General features: G+C 48.7%; 1 protein-coding gene across 1 annotated transcript; it reads left to right on the top strand.

Annotated features, from left to right (window-relative positions):
* The first annotated feature begins 835 nt into the window (after positions 1–835).
* On the top strand, positions 836–26,166 carry Polr2a (RNA polymerase II subunit A). The gene is made up of 29 exons (XM_006973434.4): positions 836–1,460; positions 8,681–8,813; positions 8,950–9,086; positions 9,185–9,358; positions 9,456–9,737; positions 10,006–10,167; positions 10,285–10,505; positions 10,700–10,832; positions 11,591–11,715; positions 11,830–12,040; positions 12,434–12,643; positions 12,727–12,895; positions 13,228–13,322; positions 13,414–13,617; positions 13,923–14,145; positions 14,265–14,448; positions 14,860–15,031; positions 15,123–15,228; positions 15,323–15,528; positions 17,431–17,655; positions 17,774–18,020; positions 18,776–18,876; positions 22,508–22,612; positions 22,707–22,889; positions 23,088–23,291; positions 23,813–23,999; positions 24,146–24,259; positions 24,358–24,507; positions 24,593–26,166. Exons 1-29 carry the CDS (start codon positions 1,368–1,370, stop codon positions 25,747–25,749), a joined length of 5,913 nt encoding a protein of 1,970 aa, XP_006973496.1. The 5' UTR covers positions 836–1,367; the 3' UTR covers positions 25,750–26,166.
* The last annotated feature ends 1,538 nt before the right edge of the window (positions 26,167–27,704 follow it).

Below are 27,704 nucleotides of genomic sequence, written 5' to 3'. Positions count from 1 at the left end.
TGCACTGGGGGAGGGGAGTGTTCCTTTTCCCTAGGGCTCCCTGTCCGGGTGGTGACGTAACACTGACATCAAACATGGATCACTAAGGCGGCGCAGCCGGCGTCGCCTTCGCTTTGGCGAGAGTTGGAGACACGCTCTTGTTGGAGACTCCCTTGAGACACGCAGCCGCGCCCCCCTTATTTCTGAAAGGTGGAGGGTTTCCTAAAAGTTCACATTCCTTGACCTCACAGTCCCCGGGACTTTCGTGGTCCGCCCCACCACTAATCTGCTTTTCTCGGATCGTCGCGGTCGCGTGATCCGCGGCTCTCGGGTGGCAGCCACCCTTCCTCCAGGACAGCTTTCCGAAGAGCCGGAGATCCAAGGCCAGGGGGCTCCGCGTGGCTCTCGATTCGAGGCGAGGAGGCGTCCCACCATCCTGCGAGGCCTCTCGACCGGCACCCACTTCCACCCGCTCGGACGCGCCATCTTGTCCGCCTGCTGCATCCTCAGCGAGGACACTGAATATTCATGAGCGCGGGCCGGCCCGCCGCTCCCGCCCTCTCCGGAACACACTCGGGAGGGCCCGCCGGGCCCCGCCCCCATGGCCGATGCGTAGAACAGACCACTTTCCGGGGGTGCGGGGGGGAGCGGTATCGGGGAGACACCGCGGCTGGAAGCGAGCCGGTGCCGCTCCGCCGAGCAGAGGCGCCCTAACTTTACCCTCGACCCTGCAAGCCGTAAGCCGGAGCGCCCGGGGAGCCGGCGGGGGCAGGCGGCGGGATCAGGAAGATTCTCCTCCTCTTGTCACGTCAGAAGAACACCCAACCCGCCAGCCGGGGCCCGAGGTCGACGCCTCCGGCCCGCGCGCTCCGTGCGGCCCGGCGCGGGCGGCCCCGTAGCGCAAGGGAGGGCGGGAAAGGAAGGGGCGGGGCGCAAGGGCGAGTCTATAAAAGGCGTCGTTCAGCCGGTCCTCTCCTCAGAAGCGCCGAGAGCGCGGCCGGGACGGTTGGAGAAGAAGGTGGCTCCCGGGAGGGGGAGAGACAAACTGCCGTAACCTCCGCCGTTCAGGATCCCGGTTACTTATTTATTCGTTACCCCTTTTCTTCTTCCTCCCTCCCAAAACCTCCTCCTTTCCTCCCTTCTTTTGTTTCCTTTTGGGGCAGCCGAAAAAAAAAATCTCCGGAAAGGGAGAAGAGGCTTCCTTTCCGCCCTCTTGGCTTCCCCGCCTCCTCCCCTCCCCCACCTTCCCCCTCCCCCTCCGGCCTTTTCCCTCTCTTCTCCGGGAGATCTTTCCCGGTGGCCGCCCGGACGAGGTCTGAGCACTTAGGCGGCGGTGGCGCAGGCTTTTTGTAGCGAGATTTGCGCCTGCGCAGCGCGCCTACCTCGCCATGCACGGGGGCGGCCCCCCCTCCGGGGACAGCGCATGCCCGCTGCGCACCATCAAGAGAGTGCAGTTCGGAGTCCTGAGTCCGGATGAGTTGGTAAGCTGCTCTGCCCTTCTCCTTCCCGTGCCTCGGGGGATCCTCAGGGAGGATGGGCCGACGACGCTGGTGTCGTGCGGGGCCCAGTCTTCAGGCTCCCAAAATTACGCCGGGATCGAAGCAGGCTTAGGGCTTGCTCTGCCTGAGATGGGTGCTTGGCTGGGCAGAGAAGATGATTCCGTACTTTGGAGTTGTCCAGATTCGGATCGTTGAAAGTTTGGATAGGAAGTGGAGTCTCAAGTTGTTTTTTTTCTTCTCCTTCCACAAATGTTGAACCCCTCTGGTATGTGACAGTCCCTCGGCCCTAGGGACACACAGCTGAACAATGTAACCAGGGCCCCATCGTCCAGAACATTTTCTGTGGGAAAACAGCAGGGAAGACACAAGAATAAAAAGAAAGAGCAAAAATAATTAAGTGCCCAGAATACAGTTGAAACAAGGAAATTCTGTAAAAAGTCACTGAAATTGAATGATGTCGGGGTTTGCCCCCTGTCAGAAGAAGTGACATGACCTGAGAAATGAAGAGTATCAGTCCTTGAAGCCATAGATTGTGAAGGAAGGGTTTATTTTCAGGTAGAGGAAACGAGTGTTACGGAACTGAGGGAGAAATAAACTTGTATCCTAGAGATGGAAAAGCCAATGTTGGGGCAGGGGTTAGTGGGTGAGGGGTTAGTGTTACAAAGTATGCTGAAGAAGCTTGGAATATTGTAAACCCTGCTAGAGTGAGAATTCTATTTCAGTAACCATTGGATAACTATAAACAGAATGGTAGGCATGTATGGTAGATCTGTGAAGAGCTGATGGGAAGTGGGTGAAGATAGACAGCAGTGACCATAGAGGGGTACTCTTAGGGGATAGCTTTTGGGGACTTCTTCCTGCTGAACTAACAGGAGAGAATGGAATTAAATGGCTGTGTTTCTGGACTGAGACAGTTCTGTTGGAGAGAGTTCAACTATGGCAGAACTCACAAAAACTAGAAAAACCTGCATTGATTTTCAGAACACCCAGACCACGGAATGAATTCCAGATAAATATTTAAACAAAGTAATAACACACCAAAAAACATAGGCTTTTAGGGGAGCTGCTACCAGAGTAGGAACACTTACATTAGTAAGTTAAATAAAGGTAAATTTTATGGTAAGCTGATAATAAGCTGAGTGTTGTACATGAAAGAGTAAGGCAGATTATGAGCCACTCTGTAAAAAAATAAATAAATAAACTGGGGGCCGGGGAGATGATGGCTCAGGAGTTAAGAGCACTGCCTGCTCTCCCAGAGGTCCTGAGTTCAATTCCCAGCAACCACATGGTGACTCACAACCATCTGTAATGAGATCTGGTGCTCTCTTCTGGCATGCAGGTATACATGCACACAGAACACTCTATACATAGTAAATAAATAAATCTTAAAGTAAATAAATAAACTGGGAAACAATTTGAAATTTGATGGACAGGGTTTGATTTTTCAGTTTTTACTGGAGCTCAGAGTCAATCTGTCTTGTGCATGGTAGGCAAGTGCTCTGACCATTTAGCTCCAGTATCCCCAGCTCTTGGTGTTTTGAAACAGAATCTCGCCGAGCGGTGGTGGCACACGCCTTTAATCCCAGCACTCGGGAGGCAGAGGCAGGCGGATATCTGTGAGTTCAAGGCCAGCCTGGTCTACAGAGCGAGATCCAGGAAAGGCACAAAGCTATGCAGAGAAACCCCATCTCGAAAACAAACCAAAAAAGAAAAAAGAAACAGAATCTCCCTATTGAGTCCAGGCTGCCCTGGAAATGGTGACTCTTCTGCCTTAGTTTTCTGAGTGCTGAGAGTATAGGTTTGCACCACCATACCTGGTTTGGTTAGGTTTTTTTCAAAATTAAAAAAATTAGGCTAGGTGAAAAAATGTCTTCAGCAGTTAGGAGCACTTATTGCTCGTTGAGAGGCCCCCAGTAGTGGCTCACCTCCATCTGTAACTCAGTTACAGGGGTCCGATGCCTTCTAGCCTCTCTGGGCCCTGTGTGTACTCGGTGTGCGGGCAAAACACTAATACAGATAAAATTTTTAAAAATAATTTTAAGAGGCACATATGCTTGGCTGTGGGTCCCGGGCAGTTTGTGGAGGTCAGAGTGTAGCTGGAGATACATAGGCCCGTGAGCCACCTAGTGTGGGTGCTGGGGTCTGAGTTCCGGTCCTCTGATGGACTGCTGAGCCATTTCTCCAGCCTCAACTGGATTTGTTAACACACAGAGGAGTTAGGGGCAGACATGGTGGTGCACGCCTTTGATTCCAGCACTCTAGAGACAGAAGGGGGAGGATCTCTGTGAGTTCCAGGCCAGCCAAGGCTACCTACGGTGAAACCCTGTCTTGGGGGAAAAAAAGGAGTTCTGCATCATTAAGAAATGGATGAGGGCTGTGTGAATAGACATTGGCAGAAGTAGAACAAGTGTCCATTCAGTTCTTCATTGGTTTACCAGGGTTAGAGGTCACCTCAGTGGTGGGGCGCTACGGTTCCCCTTTGGTCCTTAACTCAAAAAAAAAAAAAAAAAAAGCTTCCTAATAACAGGTTAAAAGAGTTTCCTGTCCGGGCAGTGTAGGCACACGCCTTTAATCCCAGCACTCAGGAGGCAGAGGCAGGCGGATCTCTGAGTTCGAGGCCAGCCTAGTCTACAGAGTGAGATCCAGGACAGGCACCTAAACTACACAGAGAAACCCTGTCTCAAAAAACCAAAAAGAAAATTTTAAAAATATTGTTTAGATTTATTTTATGTGTGTGAATGTTTTGCCACCATGGATGTATGTACACAGTAAGTGTACCTGGTGCCTGGGAGAGTCAGAAGAGGGCATTGGAGCCCCTGGAACTGGACCTACTGTGTGGTGCTGGGACTCAAACCCGGGTCCTCTGCAAGAGCAACAAGCGCTCTTAACCACTGTGCCGTCTCTCTAGTCCCCTTGCTTTCCTTTGGCCCCTCTGACCTGCTTGTGTTTTAACAAGCTTCTTATTGCTTCAGGGGCTACTTAATCATTGTCTCTGCTGCTTGGAATAGCATTGTCCAGACCTCTTCTATGCCTCGTTCTTCATGTCAGTGTGGTCTGTGTTTAGATGTCTGCCCTGACCATTTAAATAGCATCCTTTATTCTGGAACCCTTACCCTCTGTTTTAATAGCCTGTCACTCTTAGAGGATTTTTTTTTTTAACTTGTTCACCAGAGAATGCTGTTACCCAGCATTTCCAGTAGTTCCTGGTACTGACTGGCATGTAATTAAAATTATTTGGGTAAATAAGTGAATAGTTGTACAAATATACATTTGAAAGGATTATTTAACATTTGAAAATGACAACTAAGTCACTTAAATATTATATTAGTAAATGCTAATAAAAACCCTTCTTGAATAACTTAGGTCCTGTCTTTATAATAGAACAAGACTATCCTAATAAACGAAATCCAATGTTCCCAGAAGGCTGTCACATTTGAGGCAAAGTCACAGGGGCATAGGGGTTGTTCTCCCTCTGGAGAGAAGCACAGGTGCTCTGTGAACTACTAATTGCACGTGGTCCAGTTTCAACATTAGATGGCGCTGGATCTCTTTGAATGACATCATATCTTTGTGAAGCCGAATTGGTTTTTTGTTTGGTTTAGCTTTTTTGTTTGTAATTTTATTTAATTGTGTGTGTATATGTCAGCGTAGAGCTGTGTGTCTACTGGTGCAGGTGCTCACAGAGATCAGAGGTGACAGATCCCCTGGAGCTGAATGCAAGTGTTTTGCCAAAAAATAAAAATAAAAGATTTGGGGTGTGTATGCCACGTTAACGTGGGGTGCCTGGAGAGGCCAGAAATGGTGTTGGATGCCCTGCACTCGTGTGCACACAAGTGGTTGTGAGCCAGCAGACATAGATGCTGAGAATCCACTCCCCAGTCATACGCAAGCAATGCCTGGGGCTTGGGTTTGTTTTCTGAGACAGGGTTTCTCAGTGTGGCCCTGGCTGTTCTGGGACTCACTCTATAGACCAGGCTGGCCTCCAACTCAAGAGATCTGCCTGCCTTTGCCTCATGAGTGCTGGGATTAAAGGTGTGTGCACCACACCTGGCTCTCTACTATGTGTTCTTAAACACTGAGTCCTCTCTAGCTCCAGTTTTTTGTTTGTTTGTTTGTTTTTGAGACTTTGTATCTCATTGCTGGGATTACAGGCCCATGCCACTGCACCCCACCACAGAGTTGCAGTTTTAGCAGTTGCTAAGGCCTAGCAGATTTGGAGCAAGAAATAAGGATGGTGTTAGCTTATCTGATCCCAAGGATTGTTTGTTTGTTTGTTGTTGTTGTTGTTTGGTTTTTTCGAGACAAGGTTTCTCTGTGTAGTTTTGGAACCTTTCCTGGATCTCAGTCTGTAGACCAGGCTGGCCTCAAGTTTGGGTTTCCTTGCTTAATGATGGATCTTTTTTGGAGGTGTTGTGAGCAGATACAGTGAAAAAAATTACCTAATGGTATGCAGGTGAGGCTTTTTGTTTGTTTGTTTTTTGAGACTTGGTCTCATATGTAGTCCTAGTTGATCTAGAACTCATTACATAAGCCAGGCTTTCCTTAAACTTGGGCTCTTTTGTTCTCCTGAATGCTAGCATAACAGGGCATGAGCCACTATGCCTGGCCTTTTACAAATGATACCGCATTTGGGGCTGGGGAGATAGCTCATATGATAAAGAACTTGAGTTTCAGTCCCTAATAACCATGTAAAAACCACGTGTAGGGGTGTGCTCCTGGCATCCCAGTGGTGAGGAAATAGACAGGAGGGTCTCTGGGGCTTGCTAGCTAGTCAGTCTAGCCACATTGGTGTGCTGCAGGTTCAGTGAGAGAACCTGCTTTTGAGGGAATTACATGGCTTTATTTTGGGAAGGAAGATGGGTAAATAAGGGGCTCCCTGTGTAGTGTTCCTCAGTTTTGGGGTAGAAATTGAGTTACAGAGGGCTCTTTGAATTGGCAGATGTCTGTTGTCAGGACTAGAGAGATGGCTTGGTGGTTAAGAGCATACGCTGTTCTTGGAGAGGGCCTGAGTTACCCATACAAGTGACTCAAACTGCCTATAACTCTAGCCCCAAGGGGATCTAACCTCTGAGGACACCTGCACTCATGAGCACATACCCATGCACAGACGACATACATACTCATAAAATTAAAAAGAATGTATGCTACCATGGGGCTAAAGAGAGCTCAGTGGTTAAGAGCACTGGCTACTGGACCTAGGTTTAATTCCCAGCACCCACATGACAGCTTGTAACACCTTCATTCCAGTTCCAGGTAGTTCAGTGCCCTCTTCTGGCCTGTCTGGCACCAAGTACACATGCAGTATGTATGCATACATGCAAGTAGAACACTCAAACACATAAAAATACATCTTTTAAAAAAAGTCTGCCAGACATAGTGGCAGTGTTTATAAATTCAAGGCTGTCCTAGTCCATACTGTTAGTTCCCAGCCATTTAGGGCTTGCTTCACAGTGAGGCACGCGCGCATGCGCGCGCGCGCATGTGTGTGTGTGTGTGTGTGTGTGTGTGTGTGTGTGTGTGTGTGTGTGTGTGTGTGTAGAGCATGATCTGTACCCTCAAGGATTATAGTCAAGTGAGCATAACTGTTATGTAAGCAAATAGTTCTAAACAGTGTAGTTTAGTATTAACAAACAGGTGTTAGGAGCTTGCCATTTAGCTGGCAAGCTCATGAATGGGATCCAGGGGGCTCAGCTTGTTTGAGATCATAGAGTACATAGAGAGTCCAAGGCCAGTCTATGTTATACTAGTTCTGTCTTTAAAATGAATGAATGATCTGGGCATGGTGGTGCGTGCCTTTAACCAATCCCAGTGCTTTGGAGGCAGAGGCAGGCAGATCTCTAAGTTCAAGGGGAGCCAGGGCCTACTTATTTAGTGAGGTCCTGTTTCAAAAAAATAAAATAAAAAAAGAGTGAATATCATTGTTTCTGCTATAGTAAGGGAGAGTGGGATGAGCCTATGTTTAGGACTAGAGAATGCTGGGTTTCACTTCTGCTGACTACTTGAAACTGAAGGCTTGAGTAAATAATAACTTCATACAATATGGAGTTTCTAGTATCTAAGAAAGAAGAAGTCATCAAGACAAGTTTTGTCTGTATCTCAGAGTTAACACTCAATGAAGCTTTTATTAAATTAGTTGACCTATATACCTCTAGAAGCTGGTGGACCAGAGCTTGCCTGATTTAAAAGTCTGGTTTTCATTGTGTGAGAGGATACTCAAGATTGCCTTGATCACTATAGCTACTTCCAAACCAAGAATATGGCTTTGTGCCAGAGTGCTTGCCTAGCATGCTTGAGGCCCTGGGTTTGACCCCAAGACTACATCCTCTTCCCCATACATACACACGGACATAAAAAGACCGTATCTCCTGAGCTCCCCTAGTTCTCTTCACTGAACTGACCCCATTGAGTCCTGGCTCCACCTTTCTTGAGACTTCAGCCATTCATTTCTACTCTGCCAACTATACAGTGCCTGGTTGTCCTTGCTTACAATCAGTTTCCACCTGGACATGGAAGTGTTGGCAATTTAGGAGTCAGTGGCAGACATAGGGTTAAAGAAGAGATGAGGTGCCCTGTTCCTCCTCGGGAACTGATGTTAAGGGTTGGCAGATATGTCTTGACAGCAGGCCTGTGCTCTCAGGCACATTGCAGGTGCAGAGAGTTTTGCCAGGGTGTCAGAAAGTTGTTGGCGTGATTTCAGCTTTGGAGAAGAAAAAGACAATATTTTTGGTTTTGACACCCCACTCTTGAAGCAACTTACATCCCTTTTTATGTTAACGCCTGTGGATGGCATAGTACAGAATTTAACACAGAGAGATATCTGAGCTTCCGGTGCTAGCTAGAGGCAGGGGAATTGGGCATGGTGATGCACGTGTAATCTTAGCTTTTGGGAGAAAGGCAGGAGGATCTGGAGTTTGAGGCCACCATGAGCTACACAGCAAGACTGTCCCATAGGAAACACTAGAGGCTCGCACTCTGTTAGGAACACATGCCAACTCTCACACACACACACACACACACAGTGGCTGGGACATACTTCTGAGCTGTAGTACTGGAGTTTAGTATTCCCGAGTTCAGCTGTGCTGACACTCCCCTTTCATACTGGGTGAGGAAGCAGTGTGGGGTTTTTCTCGGGCTTTAGTGCAGGACTCGAGCTCTGCAAGCGAGGATCCTACTTAGTTGGTGCTGGCTTTTCTCTTCTGCAGAAGCGGATGTCTGTGACAGAGGGTGGCATCAAATACCCAGAGACAACCGAGGGAGGTCGCCCCAAGCTTGGGGGACTAATGGATCCAAGGCAGGGGGTTATTGAGCGGACTGGCCGCTGCCAGACATGTGCAGGTAAGTGCTGGGGTCAGAGGAATCCCTGATGGAACAGTTTTAGGTCCTTAAAGCCAGGAGTGGATGACTACCTAAAAACCTAGTCTCTTGAGGTCGGTGGGAACTTTGAAGAGAGTGTCAGTATGTGTTTCCACAGGTAACATGACTGAGTGTCCCGGCCACTTTGGCCACATCGAACTGGCCAAGCCTGTGTTCCATGTGGGTTTCCTGGTGAAGACAATGAAGGTTTTGCGCTGCGTCTGCTTCTTCTGCTCCAAACTGCTCGTGGATTCCGTGAGTAGGGCACTGGTCCCAAGTCTGGGAGGGCAGTTGCTAGCTGGGGGGTGGCCATGGGGGCAGCTTCGATTGACCCTCCTCTATTCTTCCCTCAGAACAACCCGAAGATTAAGGACATCCTGGCCAAATCTAAGGGGCAGCCCAAGAAACGTCTTACACATGTCTATGACCTTTGCAAGGGCAAAAACATCTGCGAAGGTGGAGAGGAGATGGATAACAAGTTTGGTGTGGAGCAGCCCGAGGGGGATGAGGATCTGACCAAAGAAAAGGTGACAGGGACCGGAGTGAAAGGACACAGACCTGTGGGATGTACTGGCCTGGTTGGAATGACCCGGGCTAGGTTCTGATGGTTCTTCTCTTTGGAAGGGCCATGGTGGCTGTGGACGGTACCAGCCCCGGATCCGGCGCTCTGGCCTGGAGCTGTATGCTGAATGGAAGCATGTTAATGAAGACTCTCAGGAGAAGAAGATCTTGCTGAGTCCAGAACGAGTCCATGAAATCTTCAAACGCATCTCAGATGAGGAGTGTTTTGTTCTGGGCATGGAGCCTCGCTATGCCCGGCCTGAGTGGATGATTGTCACAGTGTTGCCTGTGCCGCCTCTCTCTGTGCGACCAGCTGTGGTGATGCAGGGGTCTGCCCGCAACCAGGTCAGCTGCTCTCAGGACTGCATTGTGGGTGGACAGCTAGGTATCTGGGAAAGGACGGTGACTAGAGGGTGGGTCAGATACACCTGTGGTGGCCAGGTGGACTAATCTAAGTTTGAAAATGCTTCTCCACTTGATAGCAGTGTACCCTTTAAAGATGCCCTTACGTGGTCTCCCAGGGTCGAGTGAGGGATCACACTGTGTGCCTGGTTCCTGTGTGCTGAGCACCCAGTCAGTGGTGGCCTGACTATGGTGCTGATTTCTTGCTCAGGACGATCTGACTCACAAACTGGCTGACATCGTGAAGATCAACAACCAGCTGCGGAGAAATGAGCAGAATGGCGCAGCTGCCCATGTCATCGCAGAGGATGTGAAACTCCTCCAGTTCCATGTGGCCACCATGGTGGACAATGAACTGCCCGGCCTGCCCCGTGTGCGTCTGCGTAGCCCTGCCCTTACGGACTGGAGCCAGGGTGGGGCCAGTAAGGGGCAGAACTGAGGAGAACCCAGTGCTGACTACCTGGGTGCCCCTTGCCGTGTTTTCTCACAGGCCATGCAGAAGTCCGGCCGCCCCCTCAAGTCCCTGAAGCAGCGGTTGAAGGGCAAGGAGGGGCGGGTTCGAGGGAACCTGATGGGCAAACGCGTGGACTTCTCAGCCCGCACGGTCATCACCCCTGACCCCAACCTGTCCATCGACCAAGTCGGCGTGCCCCGCTCCATCGCTGCCAACATGACCTTCGCGGAGATTGTCACCCCTTTCAACATCGACAGGTGTGCATAGTGCCAAGGCAGGGGGTGGGGCACATGGCAGAAGTGTGCCTTCCTCGTCTGCAAGAGACAGCTTGGAGTGAGGCCAGGAGATACTGAGGGCTATGTTTGGCATCTCCTTGAGGTTTGGGGATGAAGGTGGGAATGGAAGCTTTTTGGAAAGTGTTTTGTTCATTTCATACTTCTTTCCTTCTTAGGCTTCAGGAATTAGTACGCAGGGGAAACAGCCAGTATCCAGGAGCCAAGTACATCATTCGAGACAACGGTGATCGAATTGACTTGCGTTTCCATCCTAAACCCAGTGACTTACACCTGCAGACTGGCTATAAGGCATGTAATAGGGTGTGACCCTTCATTTGCTACCGGAGCAGGAAGTCCCCTTAGAATGGGGTCTGGCCTAGATTTAAGCTTGTTGAGTGGTTGGTTGTTTTAGGGTAGGGGGAGTGGTGTGGGTTTTTGTTGTTTTTGAGACAGGTTTTCACCATATACCCTAGGCTAAGCTGGAACTCTCAGACTTCAATTTTAGTGTTTGTTTGTTTGGGGTAGTTTTTCTTTTTTTGGTTTGGTTTGGTTTTCTCAAGACAAGATTTCTCTGTGTAGCCCTGTCTGTCTGGAATTCTCTCTGTAGATCAGGCTGGCCTTGGATCCGCCTGCCTATGCCTCCCAAGTGTGGGATTAAAGGCATGCACCACCACCGCCCAGTAGCTCTTGGACTTCAAATTCATGTTCCTCCTGCCCCAGGCTCCTTAGTGTTGGTGTGTGGCACTTGATACTGGGTGCCTCTTGTTTTATAAAACAAGGGTTCTGCTGACACAGTCGTCCTGCCAGCCACTGATAACGGAATGGGGTTCTATCAGCCCATGTCAGATTGTATATGGCAGGGGAGAGAGCTCCATGGGATTGGTGGTTGCTACTTTTTATTGTCCCTAGTAACCTGATGTTGGTTGGACTAGGGCCGCGTAAAAGGAGTGTGTTTGATGTATTTTTCAGTGAAATAACACCACACTGTCACCAGTACAAGAGACTAGGTCCATTGTCATTTCCATCTAGTGTGCCTCCTTCAGTGAGCCTTTTCTGTACCTCACCAGGTGGAACGGCACATGTGTGATGGGGACATTGTTATCTTCAATCGTCAGCCAACTTTGCACAAAATGTCCATGATGGGACATCGGGTCCGCATCCTCCCCTGGTCTACTTTTCGCTTGAATCTTAGGTCAGTTCTGCACCTGAGGGAAATCAAGCTGAGATGGGGACAGGCCAGGCAATTCTGTTAAATGTCACTGATGACATAGTTCCAACTCTGCATTCTTTCTCTGTTTGGCTACAGCGTGACAACTCCATACAATGCAGACTTTGATGGGGATGAGATGAATTTGCACCTGCCACAGTCTCTGGAGACTCGGGCAGAGATCCAGGAGTTGGCCATGGTGCCTCGAATGATTGTCACCCCTCAGAGCAATCGACCTGTCATGGGTATTGTGCAAGACACGCTCACGGCAGTACGCAAATTCACGAAGAGAGATGTCTTCTTGGAGCGGGTATGTGATCCAAATGAAAACTAGTCTTTGATGGGCAAAAGGGTCTTAGAGTATGTAAGAACCAGGGAAGGAGAGCTACAGTGTTTTTTCTTTAATTTTATGTATTGTCTATAAAGTAAAAATGAGGGGAAAGTATGTCCTTGTTAAATTTTTATTTTATCACTTCTTTATTTTTGCCTTTACTTCTTTCCTAATTAAAAGAAAAATAAGATCTTACTATAATTTTTTTTCTTTTAAACTAAAATTTGCAAGACACTTCTGGCATCATTGTGCTTCCAAAATGTGGTTTTTCTTGCTGGGCATGGCAGCCTCCCAAATATTCCTGAGATACTGAACCTTCCAGTCTGACTTTGTCCTCCCCTGTTCTTTCTTTTCCTGCTGTTGACCTCACAGGGTGAAGTGATGAACCTTTTAATGTTCCTCTCCACGTGGGATGGGAAAGTCCCACAGCCAGCTATCCTCAAGCCCCGGCCGCTGTGGACAGGCAAGCAGATCTTCTCCCTCATCATACCTGGTCACATCAATTGCATCCGTACCCACAGCACCCATCCTGATGATGAAGACAGTGGCCCTTACAAGCACATCTCTCCTGGAGACACCAAAGTAAGGCCTGGCTTCTGGGTATCTAGATAAAGAATTTGGACTTGGGAATGAGAACAACATTTTGAGTGCGTGCTTGTCCACAGGTGGTGGTGGAGAATGGGGAGCTTATCATGGGCATCCTTTGTAAGAAGTCCCTGGGCACCTCAGCAGGCTCTCTGGTCCACATCTCCTACCTAGAGATGGGTCATGACATCACTCGCCTCTTCTACTCCAACATTCAGACTGTCATTAACAACTGGCTCCTCATTGAGGGCAAGTATAGCACGTTCTTCCGAATCATATATGAGACTTTTTCCTCATTTGTTCTTTACCTTTTTCTTTTTGTTTGTTTTTCAAGTCAGGGTTTCTCTGTGCAGCTTTGGTGCCTGTCCTGGATCTCCCTCTGTAGACTAGGCTGGCTTTGAACTCACAGAGATCCACCTGCCTCAGCCTCCCTAGTGCTGGGATTAAAGGCGTGCGCCGCCGCCGCCACCACCTGGCTTGTTTACCCTTTTTATTTGTTTGTTTGTTTGTTTACACTCCTCCCAGGTTGCCTAAGAGTCCAAAAATGATTGATTGTTGCTAATGCTTTTCTTTCTTCCTAGGTCATACCATTGGCATTGGGGATTCCATTGCTGATTCCAAGACTTACCAAGACATCCAGAACACCATTAAGAAGGCTAAACAAGATGTAATAGAGGTGAGAAGGAAGGCCGGGCAGAGAAGAGCTTCTTAGGAACTTTGAACTTAACACCCACAAGAGCATGGGTCAATGAAAACTCTGTCTCTAGGTCATTGAGAAGGCTCATAACAATGAGCTGGAGCCCACCCCAGGGAACACGTTACGTCAGACATTTGAGAATCAGGTGAATCGCATCCTCAATGATGCTCGGGACAAAACCGGCTCCTCTGCCCAAAAATCCCTGTCTGAGTACAACAACTTCAAGTCCATGGTGGTGTCTGGGGCGAAGGGCTCCAAGATCAACATCTCTCAGGTAAGGACTGTCTTTCCAGTCTGCACGGAGACAGGGGCCTTGTGTGTGCTTTGGTGTGGGAAAGTGGAATTCCCCCTACCACCGCTGCAGTGTGGGCCTTGAAACAAGGGCCACTCCCATGGGAAAGGCCTTTTTTCTTTAAGTACATGTTCTTGCTGTGTAGCCTCTGTTGAGTTTGAACTTAGTAACTTTCTGTCTCCTCTTCCCAAGTGCTGGGATTGCAGGCATGCACCTCCATTCCTGGCATAAATTCTTAAGCTTAAGGCAGGGGAAGTTTTATGCAGCCTGTGGTTTCTACTTCCTAGGTCATTGCTGTTGTTGGGCAGCAGAACGTGGAGGGCAAACGGATCCCATTTGGATTTAAACATCGGACTCTGCCTCACTTTATCAAGGATGATTATGGTCCTGAGAGTCGAGGCTTTGTAGAGAACTCATACTTAGCAGGTCTTACACCCACTGAGTTCTTCTTCCACGCCATGGGAGGACGAGAAGGTCTCATCGACACAGCCGTTAAGACTGCCGAGACTGGTGAGGCCTGTTTGGAGTGCACGTGGGGGTGCAGTTCTCGGGCTACAGGTTCCTGTTTCTGTATCTTTAAGCTGTGTAGCCCTCTTGCCTCAGGTCTTCCTCTTGACTCCCTTTCCCAGGGTATATTCAGCGAAGGCTGATAAAATCCATGGAGTCCGTGATGGTGAAATATGATGCAACTGTGCGGAACTCCATCAACCAGGTGGTACAGCTGCGCTATGGAGAGGATGGCCTAGCAGGCGAGAGCGTTGAGTTCCAGAATCTGGCTACACTCAAACCTTCTAACAAAGCTTTTGAGAAGAAGTAAGGAGGCGGGCAAGCAGATGATCCCCACCCTGGGCCCTAGTGCTTGAGTTAAATTATTCCCCTTGGAGAAGTGACCTAATGCATCTTTCAGCGGGCTTTACTTTTAGCACCAACATTTCTCCGTCCCTTTGAAATAGTTGTTATGTGGGAAGAGAGTGGCTGTAGAGGCAGATTTGAGATCTGACCCTGTTTTGTCCCTAGTGGTAGGTAGTACAGAGCAGCACATAAAGGGATGGTACAAACTTAGGTCCCACTAGCTGACCCCCATGGCCTTGTACAAGATCCTTTGCCTCCAAAGCCCTGTTCCCAGTTGTCTGCGCACATCTGAAAACCTCACGCCATACCGTATGGGGGTGAGAACCCAGAGCCAGTGTGTCCTCTCATTCACTCACCCCTTACCACCTCCAGGTTCCGTTTTGATTATACCAATGAGAGGGCCCTGCGGCGCACTCTCCAGGAGGATCTGGTGAAGGATGTGCTGAGCAATGCACACATACAGAATGAGCTGGAGCGGGAATTTGAACGGATGCGTGAGGATCGGGAAGTGCTCAGGGTCATCTTCCCAACTGGTGACAGCAAGGTACATATAAATGGGATGTGCTAGACTAGAGAGGTCCTACTGTGCACAGCTGTCCTGTTAACAGTCCTCCCTTCAATCCCTCCTCCCTCAGGTGGTCCTCCCCTGTAACCTTCTGCGTATGATCTGGAATGCTCAGAAAATCTTCCACATCAACCCTCGCCTTCCCTCTGATCTGCACCCCATCAAAGTGGTAGAGGGTAAGTAGTGCCTGCTCTGATGTCTCCGGGCTAGACTGGGGATTGGAGCTGCTATGGCCTGGTCTGACAATCTCCTTACCTCATTGGGCCCCAGGAGTCAAGGAACTGAGCAAGAAGTTGGTGATTGTGAACGGGGATGACCCACTGAGTCGGCAGGCACAGGAGAATGCCACACTGCTCTTCAACATCCACCTGAGGTCCACGCTCTGCTCGAGACGCATGGCCGAGGAGTTTCGGCTAAGTGGAGAGGCCTTTGACTGGCTGCTCGGGGAGATAGAGTCCAAGTTCAACCAAGCCATTGTGAGTGTTCATGCTTCTTCAATGTTGGCCTTGATTTTTTTTTTTCCTTTTGCTTATTGGCTGTTCTGGTTCCTAGCAATGGCCCATTTCTCTACGTTGCTTGATATCTTTGCAAGGCTGCTATGAACAGCTATATCATTATATCACAGCAACATTAAAAATGAGGGATTGAGCCGGGCGGTGGTGGCCCACGCCTTTAATCCCAGCACAAAGGAGGCAGAGGCAGGTGGATCTCTGTGAGTTCGAGGCCAGCCTGGGCTACAGAGTGAGTTCCAGGACAGGTGCCAAAGCTACACAGAGAAACCCTGTCTCGAAAAACAAAAAAATAAAATAAAATAAAATAAAAAAATTGAGGAATTGCCAGTCCCATGTGAAAGAAACTGAGGTTCATATAAAGTGACCATCAAGCAGTATTTATTCCAGAAATAAGTGTCATGACTAGGATATGAAATTGGAACAGTCTTTTATTTTCCTAGAATATCTACTGTATGAGAACTCTAATTCAGGCAAATATAGGAAATAAAAGAAGTTAGTAAGAAAGAGATTGCAGATACTAGAACAGGTTTTCACTGTCTTTGAGGATTTTACAGAATAATGGGAGGATAGAAAGACATTATAATGGAACTGGAGAGAGATGGATGGCTTAGTAATTAAGAGCATTGGTTGCTCTGGAGGGGACCCAGGTTCAATTCCCAACATGTAGGATGATGGTTCACAACTGTCTGTAACTCTGGTTCTAGGAGAGCCAATACCCTATTCTGACCTCCATAGGCACCTAAGGCAAATAAGTGGTACACAGACATACATGTAAGTAAAATACCTACACACATTTAAAAAACTAGATGGACGTGGTGGCATTTGCCTTTAGCCCCAGCACTTTGGAGGCAGAGACAGATCTCTTGAGTTTGAATAATAATAGAAAATACAACACCATTGAAAGAATCACTTAAAGACAGCCCCGATGTTTGGATTGGAAAATTCAGATGTTGTTAAATGTCACTAATCCCCAACTTAGCATAGTCCTTACCAAAATTCCAATGGGCTTTTAAGGCAAAAATTTACAAGTTGATCCTAATGAAATCACTATATGAAAATACAAATGACTCAGAATAAACAAAATAATCTTTGAAAGATCAAACAGAGCTGATATAATAGCTCAGTCTATGCAGAGCCAGGTGAATCTCTGAGTTTGAGACCAGTCTGGTCTACAGAGTGAGATCCAGGATAGGCACCAAAACTACACAGAGAAAAAAAAGCTCAATATGTAAAGGTGCTTGCCACCAAGCCTGAGAAACTGTGTTCTGTCTCCAGAACCTCCATGAGCCCTCATGATGGAAGGAGAGCATTGACTTTTCTAAGTTGTCCTCTGACCTCCACATGTGCCATGGCATGCATGAACTCACACATTCACACTATAGGCCTCATGGAGACTGTAGATGTGGGCTAGAGAGATGATTCAGGGGTTTAGTGCACTGGCCACTTTTCCAAAGGACCTGAGTTCAATCCGAAGTACCGACAAGATGGTTCATAATCGTAACTCCAGTCAGTGATCTAACACCCTCTTCTGGCCTCTGTGTATGTACATCAGCATATTCATGCTGCACAGGCATGCACGCAGGCAAGACACCCATACACATAAAATTTTCTTTAGAGGAAAAAAATGCATTTGGCATGTTAATAGTATCTTTTTTGGGTATGCAACATATCCCAAAGTGAGGGGAAGTGATAGGTTATAAACTGAAGATTTTTAAAGGAAATAATCAAGTAAGACTTAAGTTTTAAGTATCCGTTCCTTGCTACACTCATCTTCCCCGGGTTTCCTAATAATTAACAAATAGGCTCACTCTGACTGCGTCCCACTACTTGCAAGACAGGCTTTGTCTGATGCCACCTTTTCCATAGGCCCATCCTGGAGAAATGGTGGGCGCTCTGGCTGCACAGTCTCTTGGAGAGCCTGCCACTCAGATGACTCTGAACACTTTCCACTATGCTGGTGTGTCTGCCAAGAACGTGACGCTGGGTGTACCTCGACTTAAGGAGCTCATCAATATTTCCAAGAAGCCAAAGACCCCTTCGCTCACCGTCTTCCTATTAGGCCAGTCTGCTCGAGATGCGGAGCGGGCCAAGGTAGGAATAATAGACTGCCTGGCAAGAAGAGGTTGAATCAAAAATGTTTCCGTTTGAGGATTTCCCGAGGCCTTTGAGCTACCCCGGTGTCATGTCATGGGTCACTGTCTTTTCCTAGGACATTCTGTGCCGCTTGGAACATACAACATTGAGAAAGGTGACAGCCAACACAGCCATCTATTATGACCCCAACCCCCAGAGCACAGTGGTGGCAGAGGACCAGGAGTGGGTGAACGTGTACTATGAGATGCCTGACTTTGATGTGGCCCGAATATCCCCCTGGCTCCTGCGTGTGGAGCTGGACCGCAAGCACATGACTGATCGGAAGCTCACCATGGAGCAGATTGCTGAAAAAATCAACGCAGGTAAGGCTGGGCAGGCAGCTGCCAGGGATGTCCCACCTAGGTTTCTACTTCATGGTTACTTCACTTGCGTCCTGAGAGTCACCTACCACCTGTAAACACCTGCTTTCCAACAGGGCTTTTCCAGGATTCTTAAATCCTACAGGTCCTCTCTGTACTTCTTTCTCTTTCTAATGTGGTTTGGGTTTGGTCTGGGTGTGTGCATATGCATGTGTGTGCAGTGTACATCCATTTGTGAGGGGCAAGCACACTTGCATATCTGGAGGGCAAAGGTTGACATTGGCTGTGTCTTCTTTATCACTCTCCACCATGTGTACATACATACATACATCCATATACATATATATAAATGTATATCTGTTTACTTATACATATATATGTATAAGTGTTGATCTGTTTGTTATTGAGATAAGCTCTGGCTGAACCTGGAACCCACTGATTTGTCTGGGGCTGTATAACCAATGAGTCTCTAGGATACATCCACTCCCCCTCCCCACCTCCCCTCCCCCACATTTTACTTGACTTTATATGGTACTGGGGCTCCAAACTCAGGTCCTAATGCTTACTGAGCAAGTGCTCTTACCCCCAAGGCATCTCCCCAACCCCCTTTTCCTCTTTCTACAGAAGTGTTTATGAGAAAGGTATCCGTGAGGAAGAATTAGCCAAAAGAGTTCCCTCTGAGAGAAAAACTGCTAATGAAATGAAACTGGGGAATGGTGAAATATGGTTTTTCTCATGGTGTTTTACTGTTCTGCCAGGTTTTGGCGATGATTTGAATTGCATCTTCAATGATGATAACGCAGAGAAGTTGGTCCTTCGTATCCGCATTATGAACAGTGATGAAAACAAGATGCAGGAGGTAAAGGGACGGAACACGGGGAGGAAAGTGATGTATCCTGAAAATCATTAAATTGTACTTAGTAACCTCTAACAGTAAGATGTGAGTAGCGCCAGGCGGTGGTGGTGCATGCCTTTAATCCCAGCACTCGGGAGGCAGAGGCAGGCGGATCTCTGTGAGTTCGAGGCCAGCCTGGACTACAGAGTGAGTTCCAGGAAAGGCACCAAAGCTACACAGAGAAACCCTGTCTCTTGAAAAACCAAAAAAAAAAAAAAAAGATGTGAGTAGCATTGAAGGTCCAATCACACCCACCTAATAGGAAACAGTTGGTTAATAATGATTTTCAAAACATTCAACAACAACAAAATCTTTAAAGTCACAATAGCATCCAGAGCGACAACAGAATGCAGTGGAAAAGGGGTGCTTATAACTCTGCCACCTGGCTCTCCTCCCGAGCTCCTCCTACAGCTTGCTTGCCTGAAGCAGTAGAGACTTCAGCCTTGGGGGCAGATTGGATAGTAGGAATTATTGTGTTCTTGGGAAATGGGATACAGTAGACGTAAGGATCCATGTTTGACTAGTGACTTGGGCCTGGGCATGGCTCCTGAGAGGTTGTGCTGGTCTGGAATTAGCTACATGGCTCATATATTCCAGATTCCCTTGAACCTTACTTTGGTGGTAGCGATGTGGTTTTTTTTGTTTTTTTTTTTTGTTTGTTTGTTTGTTTTTTTTGTTTGTTTGTTTTTTTTTTGTTGTTGTTGTTTTTTGTAGTTTTGAGTCAGGTTCTGACTGTGTAGCCCATTAGCCTAGGTAAATCACGGCCCTCCCTCCTTAAGGTCCTGAGGGAGTGTTGTGATTACAAGTGTGTGCCATCTATAATTTGGGTAGTTCTGATTTTTAGCTATTTCAAGTCAAGAAAGTGGGAGAAAACTGAGAGCATTACTTTGGAGAGTTGCATCTGGGTAGATAAAGGAGGGAAAGTCCAAATTGTAAGTAAAAAAAATCTTTGAAACAGTGAAAAGCCTGTATCTCCACATTTGGCAAGATCAAACAGTTACAATAAGTCCACTTAATTAGAACAGTCAAGTTTTAGTATTGGACTGATCATTTATATGAGTATAGCAAGATTTTTAGCATTTGTTTTGTTTGGCAATACTCAGGAGATAGAGACGTTGGATCTCTTAAGTTCCAGTCCAACCAGGATTAGAGAGTGAGACCCCATGTCACAGAAATGGGGCAGAGCTGGAGCTATAACTCAAAATTGAAGAGCACTGACTGCTCTTCAAGAGGACCCAGATTCAGTCCTCAGCACCCACATGGTGACTTCCAACTCCTGTCCTAGGGGGTCTGACGCCCTCTTCTGGCCTCTGAGCTCCCTGCATGCATGCAGTACACAGACACATGCAAGCGTAACACCCAGACCTACAGTGTAATGAAGAGTTCAGAAAGAGGCAGTCTTGCCACATGTAGTGAAACATACCTGTAATTCCAGATCAGGATGTTGAGACAGGAATAACAAGTTTGAGCCCTACCTGGACTGCATAGCAAGACCCTGGCTCAAAAATATCTGGGCGTGGGCTGGAGAGATGGCTCAGAGGTTAAAAGAGCACTGGCTGCTCTTCCAGAGGTCCTGAGTTCAATTTCCAGCAACCATATGGTGGCTCACAACCATCTATAATGAGATCTGGTGCCCTCTTCTGGCCTGCAGGTGTGCATGCAGACAGAACACTGTACATAATAAATAAATAAATAGTTGTGTGTGGTGGCGTACGACTCTGAATTTGAGGCCAGCCAGATCAACAAAATGAGTTCTAAGACAGCCAGAGCTACACAGACTAATCTCAGCATTTGGGAGACAGAGGCAAGCAAATGCGTGAGTTTAAGGTCAGCCTAGTCCATAGAGTGCGGTCTAGGAGAGCCAAGGATACATAGTGAGACTCTATCTCAAAAAGTAAAAAAGAAAATGGTATTCTTTACTAGCTCTAAGGTTAAAAACCCTGTAAAGAAATTGCTTTTCCTAGGACTTTCATTTATTTGTTTTTGAGGTAAGATCTTACTGTAGCACTGGCTGTCCTGGACTCACTGTGTAGACCAGGCTGGTCTTGAACCTTGTAGATTTCACCTGCCTCTGTTTCCCAAGTGCTGAGATTAAAGGTGTTCACCACCACACCTGGACCTAGTACTCCATTTTTTGTTCTTTAAATTTATTTATGTATTTTTGGTTTTTTGAGACAAGGTCTCTACATTGTACCCCAGCTGTCCTAGAGTTCATTATGTAGACCAGGTTAGCCTCAAATACATAGAGAGCCATCTGCCTCCTGGGTGCTGATTTTAAAGGTGTCGTCACCACACTCAGCAAGTTTTGTTTTTTTTTTTAATTGTAGGTGTGTGGGGATGTTTCCATGTGTATATGCACCACAAGTGTGCCTTGTGTCCTTGGAGGTCTGAAGAAGCTGTTGGATCACCTAGCACTAGAATTGTAGGTGATTGTGAGCCACCATGCAGGTGCTGGGAACCAAACCCCAATCCTCTGAAAGGGCAACAAATGCTCTTAAAACACTGAGCCATCTCTCCAGCCACTCCAGGGTTCCTTAATGTTAAGTCATATCTCTGTCTTAAACTGTTGATCTTCTGCCATCGTCTGCCCATTACTGGGATTGTAGGAGTGCTTTACCATGCCTGGCTGCATGGCATGAAGAACTTGACAGCTACTGACTCTGAGGAATTATCAAAGTAATAGCATATCTTGATAGATTATACAATATATCCATTTAATGAAGTCATTTGGGGGCTGGAGAGATGGCTCAGTGGTTAAGAGCACTGGCTGCTCTTCCAGAGGACCTGGGTTCAGTTCCCAATACCTATATGTTGGGTCATAACCATGTGTAACTCCAGTTCCAAGGGATCTGATGCCCTCTTCTGGCCTCTAGGGGCACTGAATGCATATAGTACGTAGACATACATACAGGCAAAATACCCATACACATGAAAATAAAATTGTCAAGCTGGGCAGTGGTGGTACACACCTTTAATCCCAGCACTTAGGAGGCAGAGGCAGGTGAATCTACAGAGTTCAAGGCCAGCCTGGTCTACAGAGCAAGTGCCAGGACAGCTGGGACTATACAGAGAAACCCTGTGGTGAGGGGTGGGGTGGGGTGGGGGAATACTGTTACTCTTTTGGTTTTTCGAGACAGGGTTTCTCTGTGTAGCTTTGCGCCTTTCCTGGAACTCACTTGGTAGCCCAGGCTGGCCTCGAACTCACAGAGATCCGCCTGGCTCTGCCTCCCGAGTGCTGGGATTAAAGGCGTGCGCCACCAACGCCCGGCAATACTGTTACTCTTAAAGAGGACCCAGTGTCCATTCCCAGAACCCCCATGGTGGTTCACAATCATCAGTAATTTGAGTTCCAGAGTATCTGGTGCCTTCTGAGCTCCAAGGGCACCATGCAAGTATATTGTACATAGACATACAGGCAACAAACCACTCAACCATAAAGTAAATAAATAAATTTTCTTGAAAGTTATTTTAAAAAGCTAAGCGTCTCAGTGGAGCCAAGGAAGCAATTTTTTTTCTGGGAAGGTTGTAGTTTGGGGAGGGACCAGGGTTGAGACCAAAGGTCTAGATAGGGTTCCTGACCTCATTCTTGTTGCAGGAGGAAGAGGTGGTGGATAAGATGGACGATGATGTCTTCCTGCGGTGTATTGAGTCCAACATGCTGACAGATATGACCCTGCAGGGTATCGAGCAGATTAGCAAGGTCAGCATTCAACCTTCTCCCCTACCCCACCCCATGGCCAGCTGCCCCCACTGCGCCCCACCTCACCTGACTGGAGTTCACGGTGTCTCTCCAGGTGTACATGCACTTACCTCAGACTGACAACAAGAAGAAGATCATCATCACAGAAGACGGAGAGTTCAAGGCCCTGCAAGAGTGGATCTTGGAGACTGATGGTGTGAGCCTGATGCGGGTGCTGAGTGAGAAGGATGTGGACCCTGTGCGCACCACTTCCAATGACATCGTGGAGATCTTTACGGTGAGCCCACAGAGCAGGAAGCCTGGAAGTCTCTCTAGGGCTCCCCACTCCTGATTTCCATGCTATGGCTTTCTGAGTCCATTTTTTTAATTTAGTGTGGGCTGGCCCTTGTTATCCTCCTGACAGTCTGGGTAGTGACGGGATCAGGGAGATGAACAGAGCCGACTTGGTCTTGACTCTTTCCTTCACCTCTGGCAGGTGCTGGGCATTGAGGCTGTGCGGAAGGCCCTGGAGCGGGAACTGTACCATGTCATCTCCTTTGATGGTTCCTATGTCAATTACCGGCATTTGGCTCTCTTGTGTGACACCATGACCTGTCGCGGCCACTTGATGGCCATCACTCGTCATGGAGTCAACCGCCAGGACACTGGACCACTCATGAAATGCTCCTTCGAGGAAACGGTAATGGCAACCCACTAAGGGCGTGCGTGTGTGTGTGTGTGTGTGTGTGTGTGTGTGTGTGTGTCTGTGTGTCTGTGTGTCTGTGTGTCTGTGTGTCTGTGTGTGTGTGTGTCTGTGTGCGCGCGCGCACTTCACTATGTAACCCTGCCTAGCCTTAGACTCAGGGACCCTCCTCCCTCAGCCTTCTGAGGGCTTGGTGACAAGGCAAGCATGAGTCAGGCCCAGCTGCTAATGACAGTTTTATCATCGTTGTCACCATCATTTGTGTGTGAGGCAGGGTCTCACTATGTAACCCTGACCGGAACTCACTGTGGAGTCCAGGCTGGCTTTGAACTCAGAAAGATCCTTCTGCCTCTGCTTCCCAAGTGCTAGGACTAAATCCTTGGGCCACCATGCCCAGCTTAGTAAAGGTGATGATCTCCAAGGAGCTTGAGAGGAGGGACCCGGAGTGGAGGGGTGGTGCAGTGGGCTGGCACTGCCCTGCACTGTGTGAAGGGCTGGTGTGTCCTTCTGTTGTGCAGGTGGACGTGCTTATGGAAGCAGCTGCCCACGGGGAGAGTGACCCCATGAAGGGAGTCTCTGAGAACATCATGCTGGGCCAGCTTGCTCCAGCTGGCACTGGCTGTTTTGACCTCCTGCTTGATGCTGAAAAGTGCAAATATGGCATGGAGATCCCCACCAATATTCCTGGCCTGGGGGCTGCTGGACGTGAGTCTGAGGGCTGGCTTCAGCTGTGTAGAACGGGCCGGGTCTCTGGAGGGTGGGTGGGTGAGGACAGGTGGGGGAGGGAGGGAGGGAGGGTGCTGTCAGTCCCTGAGTGCTGCTCCTCATGATTGCTCTGGGCTTCTTTGCAGCTACTGGCATGTTCTTTGGCTCTGCACCCAGTCCAATGGGAGGAATATCTCCTGCAATGACACCCTGGAACCAGGGTGCAACCCCAGCCTACGGTGCCTGGTCCCCAAGTGTTGGTGAGTAGCCTCGTCCAGAAGAGGACCATGGGACTTCAGCGGCTCTGGGGCTGGGAACAGTACTGAGCTACAACTGATTCCTCCTGTTCTCCTTCCAGGGAGTGGGATGACCCCGGGAGCAGCTGGCTTCTCTCCCAGTGCTGCATCCGACGCCAGTGGCTTCAGCCCGGGTTACTCTCCGGCCTGGTCTCCCACCCCAGGCTCTCCAGGCTCCCCTGGACCCTCAAGCCCGTACATCCCCTCACCAGGTGAGTTGCTCTGCTCATCTCCTCCTCACTCCTCCCTCTGGGCCAGGCTCTCCATCACTCATCTCCTTTCGTCTTTTCCCTACAGGTGGTGCTATGTCTCCCAGCTACTCGCCAACATCGCCTGCCTATGAGCCGCGCTCCCCTGGGGGCTACACACCCCAGAGTCCCTCCTACTCCCCCACCTCGCCCTCCTACTCACCCACCTCCCCATCCTACTCGCCGACCAGCCCCAACTACAGCCCCACCTCGCCCAGCTACTCGCCCACCTCCCCATCCTACTCACCCACCTCGCCCAGCTACTCCCCTACATCTCCATCCTACTCCCCGACTTCTCCCAGCTACTCCCCAACATCGCCAAGCTACTCCCCAACATCTCCCAGCTACTCCCCGACTTCTCCCAGCTATTCCCCAACATCTCCCAGCTACTCCCCGACGTCTCCCAGCTACTCCCCGACGTCTCCCAGCTACTCTCCCACCTCCCCCAGTTACTCCCCGACGTCTCCAAGCTATTCTCCAACATCTCCAAGCTACTCACCAACTTCTCCAAGTTACTCACCCACCAGCCCTAACTATTCTCCAACTAGTCCCAATTATACCCCAACATCACCCAGCTACAGCCCAACATCACCTAGCTACTCACCTACTAGTCCGAACTACACACCGACCAGCCCTAACTACAGCCCGACCTCTCCAAGCTATTCCCCAACTTCACCCAGCTACTCCCCCACCTCGCCAAGCTACTCCCCCTCCAGCCCGCGGTACACGCCACAGTCTCCAACCTACACACCAAGCTCTCCGAGCTACAGCCCCAGCTCACCAAGTTACAGCCCCACTTCACCCAAGTATACCCCAACCAGTCCTTCCTACAGCCCCAGCTCACCAGAGTACACCCCTACCTCTCCCAAGTACTCACCTACAAGCCCCAAATATTCACCCACTTCTCCCAAGTACTCTCCTACCAGTCCCACTTACTCCCCTACCACCCCAAAATACTCCCCGACCTCTCCTACGTACTCACCGACCTCTCCAGTCTACACCCCGACCTCCCCCAAGTACTCGCCTACCAGCCCCACCTACTCCCCCACTTCCCCCAAGTACTCCCCCACCAGCCCCACCTACTCCCCCACCTCTCCCAAGGGTTCCACTTACTCTCCCACTTCCCCTGGCTACTCGCCCACTAGCCCCACCTACAGCCTCACCAGCCCAGCCATCAGCCCGGACGACAGCGATGAGGAAAATTGAGGGTGAGCGGGGCACAGCAGCGGCAGGTTAGGGTCAGACAGCCTCGGGGGCCTGTGCAGTCTCTTCCCCCAGGCTGAGACCCTAGCCTGGGTCCCTTGTACATAACTCCTTGTGACAGAACCCTCTGGAAGTTCTGGATCCCTCCTTTGATGGCGCTTTTCGTCTTGTCCTCTACTCGCGCTGTCTTGGGACTCACTGACAGCTGCAGGGTTTTGTCACCCCACTAGTCCATGCCTGACTCCACAGTGAAGGTCTTGCTTGCCTGGGATTTGATTGGGTGGGATTAAAGGCATTTTAACTTCCGAAGGCTAGTTCCTGCTTTGGGTCATACAAATGATCTGGAAGAACAAAGCTTAAGCTGCCTTTTGTCTGTTATTTTTTTGAAATTTAAATAAAGTTTACTAATTTTGACCAAAAGTCAATATGTGTGCTGCTTATTTGGGGCTCGGGAAGAGGAGAATTTCCAAGGCCCTTTGGCCCGCTTGGAAAAGCACAGGAAAGGCTGATGCAGAAGGGATGGAAGTACTCTCCTAAATCCCACCATGAGGAGGCATGCTTTGTTTGTTCTCTTTCAAGACAGGGTCTCTTGTAGCCCTGGCAGTCTGGGAACTTGATCTGTAGACCAGGCTGGCCTCCAACTCAGGGTTCCTCCCGAGTGCTGGAATAGAAGGTGTGCACCACCACTTCCTGATAAATTGTGAGGGTTTGGTTTGGTTTTTGGTTTGTTTGTTTTTTAAGACAGGGTTTCTCTATGTAGTTTTGGTGCCTGTCCTGGATCTCGCTCTGTAGCCCAGGCTGGCCTCGAACTCACAGAAATCTGCCTGGCTCTGCCTCCAGAGTGCTGGGATTAAAGGCGTGCGCCACCACCACCCTGCCTGGTTTTTGTTTTGTTTTGTTTTGTTTTTTAATGTCCTGGTGGTGATAGTGGCTGTGGCGAACACCTTTAATTATAGCACTCCAGGAGGCAGAGGCAGGTGGATTTCTGTAAGTTTGAGGTCAGCCTGGTTTACAGAGAGTACCAGGACAGCCAAGGCTATACAGAGAAACCCAGTTGCACTGTGAGACTCTGTTGCACTGTGAGACTGTTAATAAAATTAACCTTGAGTTGGGGGTGGAGCCAGTGACTAGTTGACAGGACCTAGCCAAGGAGAGGATGGAGGAGCCAGAATGCAGATAGATAGATGCACAGAAGTAGGAGGGACTTGGAGTGGTTTGTTTTTGGGGGGTTGGGACTGATGGAGAGACGCTCCCTTGCTAGGTCTCTGGCCAAAATGCAAGGTCAGCTGGTTGCTTCTTGGCTTCTCTGATCTAGCAGGTTTTCACCCCAACATCTGACTCCCAAGTCTTTATTGGTGAATAGAACTTTTTAAAAACAACAAAACCCTGTCTCTAAAACAAGAAGAAAGATGTGTATGTTTTGCCTGCATATTTTGCCTGTGTGCCACATCTCCATTGCCTTTTGAAGCCAGAGAGTGTGTTGGATCCTCTGGAACTAGTTCCAGACTACTGTAGCTGCCATGTGGGTGCTGGCAACTTAACTGAGGTCCTCAGAAGAGCAACCAGTGCTGTCAGCCCCAGCCATCTCTCCAGCCCCATTGTTTAGATTTGTTTAAAAAATTATTTTGTTTTAGCCAGGCTGTGGTGGCACAGGCCTTTAGTCCCAGCACTTGGGAGGCAGAGGCAGGCGGATCTCGGTGAGTTCGAGGCCAGCCTGGTCTATAGAGTTCCAGGACAGGAGCCAAAACTACAGAGAAACCCTATCTCAACAACAACAACAAAATAATAATAATAATAGTTACTTTGTTTTGAGACAGTGTCTGTGTAATCCTGACTGGCTATTGTGTCTCTGCAGACGAGGCTCCAACTCACAGAGATTCTCCTGCCTCTGCCTCAGGAGTGCTGGGATGAAAGGCATGTGCCATAACACATACCCTTAAAATTTTTTTTTGGTTAAG

Source organism: Peromyscus maniculatus, chromosome 8 (assembly GCF_049852395.1).
Source record: "Peromyscus maniculatus bairdii isolate BWxNUB_F1_BW_parent chromosome 8, HU_Pman_BW_mat_3.1, whole genome shotgun sequence".
In the NCBI taxonomy this organism is placed as follows: Eukaryota; Metazoa; Chordata; class Mammalia; order Rodentia; family Cricetidae; genus Peromyscus; species Peromyscus maniculatus.
This window is presented reverse-complemented; position numbering and strand designations above follow the sequence as displayed.